This window comes from Mauremys mutica, chromosome 1, assembly GCF_020497125.1.
Source record: "Mauremys mutica isolate MM-2020 ecotype Southern chromosome 1, ASM2049712v1, whole genome shotgun sequence".
NCBI lineage: Eukaryota > Metazoa > Chordata > Testudines > Geoemydidae > Mauremys > Mauremys mutica.
Genome location: NC_059072.1, coordinates 129732281 through 129740611, shown reverse-complemented (window position 1 = coordinate 129740611; position 8331 = coordinate 129732281). Strand labels below are relative to the sequence as shown.

General features: G+C 44.0%; 1 protein-coding gene across 4 annotated transcripts in view; it reads right to left on the bottom strand.

The window, feature by feature from the left end:
- Positions 1-3140: 3140 nt before the first annotated feature.
- ETV6 (ETS variant transcription factor 6) overlaps positions 3141-8331 on the bottom strand; it is a 171355-nt gene continuing 166164 nt past the window's right edge. For all 4 annotated transcript variants that reach the window (XM_044998555.1, XM_044998563.1, XM_044998545.1 and 1 more), the window contains one exon: positions 3141-7222. In XM_044998555.1, coding sequence (XP_044854490.1) covers positions 7117-7222 — 106 coding nt within the window. In that variant the 3' untranslated portion in view covers positions 3141-7116. The remainder of the gene's footprint in view (positions 7223-8331) is intronic.

The window sequence follows — 8331 nt, the reverse complement described above, 5'->3', positions numbered from 1 at the left end:
TGTGTATTGCTGCACCACGGTAATGTAATAAATCAATATGAAAAGGTGCATATTAGATATCCAAATAAAACCTTAGTTAGGCTCAGTGCTGGGAATGCTGCTCTTGTCCTTATGCCCCAGTACCTGCTTTCTATTTAACTTTCAACAACGAAAGACATTTGTTTGGGCTAGAACTTGACACATCGTGGTAATGCAGGGATGATCTGCATTTAAACAACTCTTAGATCTAAAGTGAAAATGGCTGTGTTGGTTCAGCCCCACCATTAGTGAATGTTTGTTTATCTGATGAACTTTAACCACCAAATTTGGTATGATTTCCAATTTGTGCACAAGTGGACTACATTGGGGGGGGGGGGTTGTTACTGCTGACTAGGATAGAAGCAGGCTGGCAGAGCTGTGAGGGTAGTTATGAAGCTGAAATAGCACACAGTGTGGTACATTAGGATTTAGGCATACAGGTAGATGAGTGGGAATACAGGACTGGGATACTAAATGGTGCTACAGCATAGGAATGGGATAGCTTTACCAAGGTCTGGAGCATTTTAGTACTGGACTGTTTATACACCTCACTGGAGAACAGTCATTCACTGGAGTGAGTAACACTGTCTCGTTCTGTGGCTTCCAGCACCTGGGAAAATGTGAGTTCTCTTCTGATTCAATCACACACTTCCTAGGTGGTTTCTTTTTGGGGTCGCTGAGAAGAGCTTTGGGTTTAAAGCTGAAATAAACATGACCTGAATCTATATAAATCTCCAAGGAAATAGTTTGCTTGGAAGCTGCTGGCTTGGCTTGTATGCCAAGTCCCCGTTTTAAAGCATGTTGGAAAAAATCCCAGTAAGAAATACTTGTGTCCACATCATAAAAAGCACCCTTATAATTGACAATCTTTCTGGCAGGCTGAATGGAGACACCACAGTTTGGTGGGCATGGAGCCTGACCACCCTTCTCGAGCCTACATGTGTTACCTGCAGTCAGACCTGGGCAAATGGGGGTAGGAGAGCTTAGTGGTTTGAGCATTGGCCTGCTAAACCCAGGGTTGTGAGTTCAATCCCTGAGAGAGTCACCAAGGGATCTGGGGTAAAAATCAGTGCTGGGTCCTACTAGTGGAGGCAGGGGGCTGGACTCAATGACCTTTCAAGGTTCCTTCCAGTTCTAGGAGATAGGATATCTCCATTAATTTAAATTCTTAAATTTTTTTTTTAAATGTTGGGGGAGGGAGGGTGGAGCTTCCACAGCAGCTGACCGTGTGATTTGTGTTCTGTGAATAAGCAGATGACTTCATAGCCCCAACTCTCAGGCTGGTACCTTCCAGTAGCAGTTTATAAAAGCAAAATAAAGATGCTGAGTGTGTACTCCTTCCCTGGGCTGGGATGCTCAACGGGAGGTGCACTGAGACCTAGATCCTCAGCGGTAGATAGGTGCCTAGTTCCCATTGAAATCAGTGGGAACTGGGCACCTAATTCTCTGAGAGGCTCTGGGCCTGAGCTCCCTGAGTAAGTGAGAGGGTTTGGTTCTTAAACTATTCCTGACCCCAAATCATTGACTCGCCTTCCCATTCCAAAACTTAATCATAATCCCCAAATTGCTGCTCCTGCCACTGTTCCAAATGCCTTCAAACAACAGCCCAAAGGCTGTGTAAATGTGTCGATTAAATTGGCTTCTTGGCTAAAAAGCAAGAAAACACCTCTGAGGCCAGAAGCATGGCACAGCCTAGGGAATCTCCTTTTAGCAGGGGCCCTAGCTACACAGGTGCATTTCCCTCCCGCCCCCCTCAAACTTTTTATAACCATGTATGAACAGTCTATGTACATCGTTTATATGTTGGCGGTCACGCCACACCAGATTATAATTGTTGTATGTGGGTAACTCTCAGTCTTGAGCTACTTCACAACACAAATTAATCTTAACATCTGCCAGCCACCCCAGAAAGCACCACGCACAGCTGGCCGAATGAACCTGCTGTGATATCAAAGGTAGCAGCTAGCCAGAGGAGCGCTTTAAGGACATTCATGAATTACCCATCAACAGGCATGCCAGCACTCCGAGCCCCATTTTACAGATGGTAATTTGCGCTTAGGTCACATGGGCAGTTTGGGGTTGTATCAGAAGGCTACCCCTTCAAGGCATCAGATGCCTAGCCTGTGACTGGCACCACTGAAGGGAATCTAGAGACCTTTTGTTTTGGGACTTTTAAGTTTTATCTGAACTCTGAGCTAAGGGCCTTGAAGTCCTTGTACAAGTGCCCCTTTCAGACAGCTTTACCGAAGGGCGGTAGCTGACTAAAGAGTAGTGTTTGGCTTCTCTTTTACTGGGCTAAGTGACCTCATTGTTACTCCATTAAGGAAGAGAATCTGAGGCAGGCTACAGCAGAGTCTCACTGATCTGCAAGGGGATGCTTGTGAGGAAACAGTGCCCAGAACCCACATCTCCTGACTCCCAGTGAGCAGAGTGGCAGCACAGTGAGAGGAGGGTGACCACCTGCCCTATAGGGCTGAACTTTGCCTTCATAGTACCCCAGCCCTGACGGAGCCAGGGACCAAGAGACTGGATTTGGGAATGGGCTTGCCATGTGGTAAAAGTGTAGAATATTAGCTGCTATGGTCCTAGGTCAGCTGGCTGCTGTTTTTTGTGGACATCAACAATCTATAAGAGAAATCCTAGTCCCCAGACTGCTTCATTTTCTGTATGACTGTTGAGATGTTTGACAGAAAAAAGCTGCAACGCTGGTTCCTCATGTTACTTCAGCCTTTTCCTTCTCTAGCCCTTCTCCAAAGCAGCTTGTACTGCAGCAAAGGGAAACTGGGGTATATACTTTGTTTGATCTGTGAACAAGTGGGGTGGGATCCATTAGTAAGTAAGAGAACAGAGAGAATGCTCTGAGGGATTGGATTCAAATTACAAACCAAAGGAAGCATGAAAGATCAGACTCTGCCCACGTAGGTTTGGCAATGGCAATGGCAAGCCTGCTGGTTTCTTTTTGTGACTGAAAACTGCTGCTGCATTCTGTGTGTATTCCCTTGGTGGAAAAGCAGTTGCAACACACCGGAACCGTAATAGCTTAAAATTGCATCTTGCAATGATCAGATCAACAGAAACGTGGCATTCCCATTTTTATATTAAACATTTTTTTTATTGAGATGATGTAATTACAGACACTTTTAAAAATTATTTGCAACTCACTGGCCCTGAGAATAGGCTTTTTTTTTTTTTTACATTCATTTGATTCAGTCCCTTAACCCCACACCTTATTTTTTTTTTTTAAAAAGCCATCAATAAAAACAGACTAGAATTCATTTAAAAAAATGCATTCTGGATTTGCACATGGTTGCAGTCATATAAAGAGAAATCATGAAGAATGCATGCTCAGTATTTATCGGAGATCGCGAGTGGTTGCGGTTACTTAGTGTTTATGCAGGTGACCCTAATAGTGTTTTCTCAATGGGTAGTCCTCACAAGGTTTGAGACTTTAACTGCAAAAAGGCTTCCTTATTGGCTTACAGATCTGCCATCTGTCCTGCCCAAGCAGCATTGTCCCCCTTGTGTTTGCAGAAGGATCTGGCTTGTACAGATTTGTAGCAAGTTGATGGCAGGGGAGGGCCCTGTCTAGCCACACTATTTCAAGAAAAGGCCCATCACCCAGTGGTTAAGGGGTTCCTTAAAACCTTTCTCCCTTTTCCAGTTTCCTCTGAGGGAGTGGGCAGAAAGTAGGGCTACGTGGCAGTTGGCAAATCCTACACTGGGTATTCAGGGGCAAAATTCTCCTTGATAACCACACTTCCAAAAATGGAGGCCCTATGGAGTGTAGGTAAAACATGACTGAACTATCAGTATAGGTGAGAAATGGATCTCTCTGCAAGACAGGAGGGAATCCATTTCCTACAGTTTCTGTGGAAGTCTTTTTCTAACAAACTGGCCCCCAGGATACTAAGGACACCTCAAATTCAGATATTGCAAGTCCCTTCAGCCTGGCTGGCTGCTCGGTCATACACTCCAGCTCTTGGCACTTGCTCTACCACTCCATAAGCCATTTAGATCTTGACAGAAAGATGGCAACCTCACTTATCTGTAAAATTCACTATGCTAAGGGCCTGCTGTGCATCCAAAGACTATGTTCATTCTTACTGGTGCATCTGTATGGGTCTTCCTTGGCAAAGCTCGTCTTCATTAAGGATGTGATGGAGGAAGTGGACTCTAAAAGGGGATGGGGGTCACATGCCATAGTTCTGTGGTGAAAGAAAATTCCCAACATTCATAACACCAGAAAGGAAACATAGCTCAAATATTTTGCAATCTGGATTATTTCTTGGTTTCTGCAGGTGTCAGTTACCAATTATTGTCAAAGGCAAAAACTTCTCTGTGAAATTTCACCCTGGGGCAAATAGGTGTGAGTTCAGGATTCCTTACCTTCCACCCCTTTACCATCCCCATGATGACGTTTCACCATGTTTGCCACCACAAATGGCAAGGGTGTGTAGACCAAATTGGCAAACTCCTCAGCACACAAATACCAACACAGCAAAAAAACATAGCTTAGAGCCCTTAAATACAAGAGTTCTCCTCCTCCTTCCAACCATGTAGTTGGAGCAGAGGAAATGAATGATGATCACCTATTGGTCCTGGCCAGAGTACCAAGGGATACAAATGGCAAACTCTTGTTTTCTTTCTATTTTCAGATGGTAGAAAGGAAGTGAAGAGTAAGGAACTTCCTTTAAATCTGATGCCTTTTTGATGTTTCCCTCTCCATTTCTCAGTTGAAGTCTCCCCGTTTTTTTTTTTGGCTTGAGTTTTCTTGGTTAGATGTTTGCCAGCTCTGTGTGCTATGGCTAAAGCCAGAGGGTATTTTCCCTCATCATCTAAGCCTCCGCTCCTGAGAAGGGACTGCCACTTGTCTCCTTGAACAAGGTCACTTTCTTTAGCTAAAACCAAACAAAAACAGCTTCCTCTCCCTTCAGTTTCAGGTCCATGGCCACAGAGCCAGAATTCCTCAGCACCTCTCCCACTGACCCTTTTTGTACTCAAGGGTTTCAGAGCCACCTCAAGGACTGATGGGGGGTGGTGATCTTCTCTTTTGCTGATATTTGCTGCTGCTGTTCTTTGATGCAGGAAAAAGTCAAATACACAGTGTGTTGCAATCTGTAAGCACATCCACTCAGAGCATGGAAAAAAAACAGTTCGTTATGTGGCTGGATAAAGCTTGAAGGAAGATGTATTCCCAGTCTTTCTTCATGTGAGGCCAACTGGGAAGGGTTTGTTCTCATTCCAGGGTGTGGCACTCTATGCCCATTAAAAACCCCTTCCCTCTGCCATATGTGACTCAGTGCACCTTGCAGTGAAATTAGACTACAGTTACTTAAATATACAGGGTACCATGCCTAACCAAATGGAAAGTTTTCTGGATAGCAACATTCCTGTTCAATATTTGGTTAAGATCAGGTTTTGTATCTGGGCTTTTTGGTAAGATAGATTTAATGATCTCTTGACGTCTTCCATTTCATACTCCTATGATCTACAAAAGAGATTTTATTAATGAACAGACACAGGCTTCCTTTCCTTTGGACATCCCATGATGCCTGTGCAGAGAAACTCCAATCTCCTTGTTGAAAAATTACATGATCTCCTCCTTTCCCAAATGCATATTTTGCAGCTAGATTTTTCCTTGACTAACAAGAGATGGCTGATGGGTTCATCACTTGTCCTGAAACCACCAATTCTCATCTCTACGGGGACCAACCAAAGTACAATTACAAAAGGAAATAGTTTTCCCAGTCTCTGACATAAAAGTCCATATGGATGAAAGGACCATTGCTCCTGCTGACAGCAATCTAGGCAAGGTTCTTTCTTCCACCAGTAGCAGGCAGCAGCCAAAGCTGCTCTTGCCCTAAAGGCTGCACACCAAACTGGGGCTGCCAAAACAAGAATATCTTAAAAGGACAAGAATGCAATGGGGTGGATTTTTTTTAAAATAAACAGTGCTAAAAATGGGTAAGCTGAGAAGTGATCTCTGGCTGGTAGAGTTGCCTTTGGGAGGGGTGGGGCAGGAAGTGGGAGGCATCAAATAACCAGTTTCGGGATACCAGTATAGCTATTTGGTCTCTGGTTGTCTACCACATCTTCATGCTTCTGATTTCACTTTCTCTCCAGCAGTGCCGGCTGATCCTGGGGAGGCTTCTGAGTATTATAAGCAATTGTATCTTCCTCCTTTTTCCTTCCCCTTAAGTTGTAAAAGCAGCCCTTCACCTCTACCTCAAAAACTGCTAGCTGCTGTGGAAATTGCAACTACTTGTAATCACAAATACTTCAGCCCTTGCTTTTTGATAGAAGACTTGAACCAGAAAGTCCACCTTGTTTGTCACTTCTATTCAAAATCTTCTTTGCTAGAGAAAGGGCAAAAGCCAGCATCAGTCTATTGTGTTCTGTCTGAGGTTTTTCTTGTTTTCCCGCCCCCCGGCTCCTCAGAGCACTTAGATGATTTGGTCCATGTGCCAGCAGTTAACAGGAGCCCATTGCCAGCCCAACATACGCTGGGTCCCAAGCTTGTAGCAAAATATATTCTCCCCCTCCCCCTTTCAATTAGTAGGTGGGTGTGTGGATAAATTTTCTTGGTAGCTTGAGACTTTCCTTGTGCCAGCATGAGCAAATGTGATCTGAGTAAATGGAACCAGCAGGGTGACCCCTTCTGTGCCACGGTCACCATACTTATGTTGTGAGACTTGCACAGAAAATAATAGCGCTCCATTTATTTCCATAGGAAAGGCTTCTGAAAAAGCAAAACCTGGCGTCTCATCCTACATGAATTAAGAAAAGTCAAACTGCATATTTATTAGGAAAGAATGAAAAAAACCAACAAAAGGAAAATAAAAACAAGTCAAGGGAGACTTGGCAGGGACAATGAAGTAGTGCATGAGTCCAGGCTCTCTCTCCTCCACCTTGCTGCCGCCACCACCACCTCTGCTAGTTTTTATTTTTACTAAGGTGCTTTGGGTCCTGCATGGTCTTCTAGGTAAGTGTTGACCCCATATTCTGCTCCTGTGTTCTTGTTCCCCTTCCCAAACTCCTCCAGATGCCCAGGCAGACATTTCTCCCATGGACCCACTGAGGTGGTGCATGTTGGTTCCTTCAGCACTCATCCTCTTGATATATTTGTTCATCCAGTTCCTGGGACTCAAGGTGCTCAAGGCGGTCTGTTCGGCCACTCATAATCTCATCTGGGGTCTTCATGAACCTTCAAAACAAAGTCACAAGTCAATCAATGCCTTCCCCCCTTAATCCCTACTATGAGCCTGAGTTTCCTGGGCTCCTGAGTATCCCTAATACCCTGCCACAACATCTCCCTAGTTACTCTGACCCAGATGCTCAAAAGTATATAGGTGCCTAACTTCCATTGAAATCAATGGGCATTATCCTCAAAGGTATGTAAGAGTCTCTGTGCTTCCTTCCTAGTTTTTTTTTTTGCCCCCAGCACCCGAGTGTTTTCTGCCTGCCCTGCCCCTAGCAACCCCCAGATACTGATGGGCTTCCTTAGAACACAACCAGAAAAACATTTAATTACCTGTTGGTTTAAGTACACTATTTGGATATGAAGGCAGGCCCACATGAAAGGGAGAGGAGAAGCCAACTGTACTGAGTGGGGCCTCCAGCTTCATAGTAAGTAAATGCTGGTGAATTAAGCAAGGCCAAGTATCAGCACTGACCTCTCGTGCTACAGAAAACACGCAGCCTCTCTACTATAGATCTCTCACTACCTCCATCTTGCTCTGTTAGCAACTCTGCATGGTGGTTTTAAGACAATAGTCTGCATGTTGTTCACAAAGTCACATTCCGCATTATTCTACACTGATGTGAGGGGAAAAAAATGAATGGGGTGACTTTCTACAGCTGCACTGTCTCTCTTTCAATATTATTAGGGCCAGCTAAAAAACATCAATTGTTCATTGGAAAGTATGAAATTTAAAAAAAATTTCTCATCAAAAATTGAAATAATTGATTTTTCCCTCCCCATTTACTCCCTTTTTTCCTTTGTCCTTCTTTATATAAACTTTTTTTTTTACCAAAACACAAAGTTTCCATGAACCTTCTCTTTTCCATCAAAAATGTTTTCAATGTAAATTATTTTGACTGGCTCTAGTTATTTCTTTTTCCATACTATGCTAAGAAGCCCCAAACAAAACCCTGCCTTCCAGTTAAAATGAGTGTTCCAAAATCCATGGATGTCAAAGGAGAGACTCCGAATGGCGTCAGGGTGCTTTGCATCAGACTCTAAAGTGGGATCAGTTTCCAGTGATCCTGCCTCACTAGATGCAGAGCTCCTCCTAGATCCTGACAAATTACAGA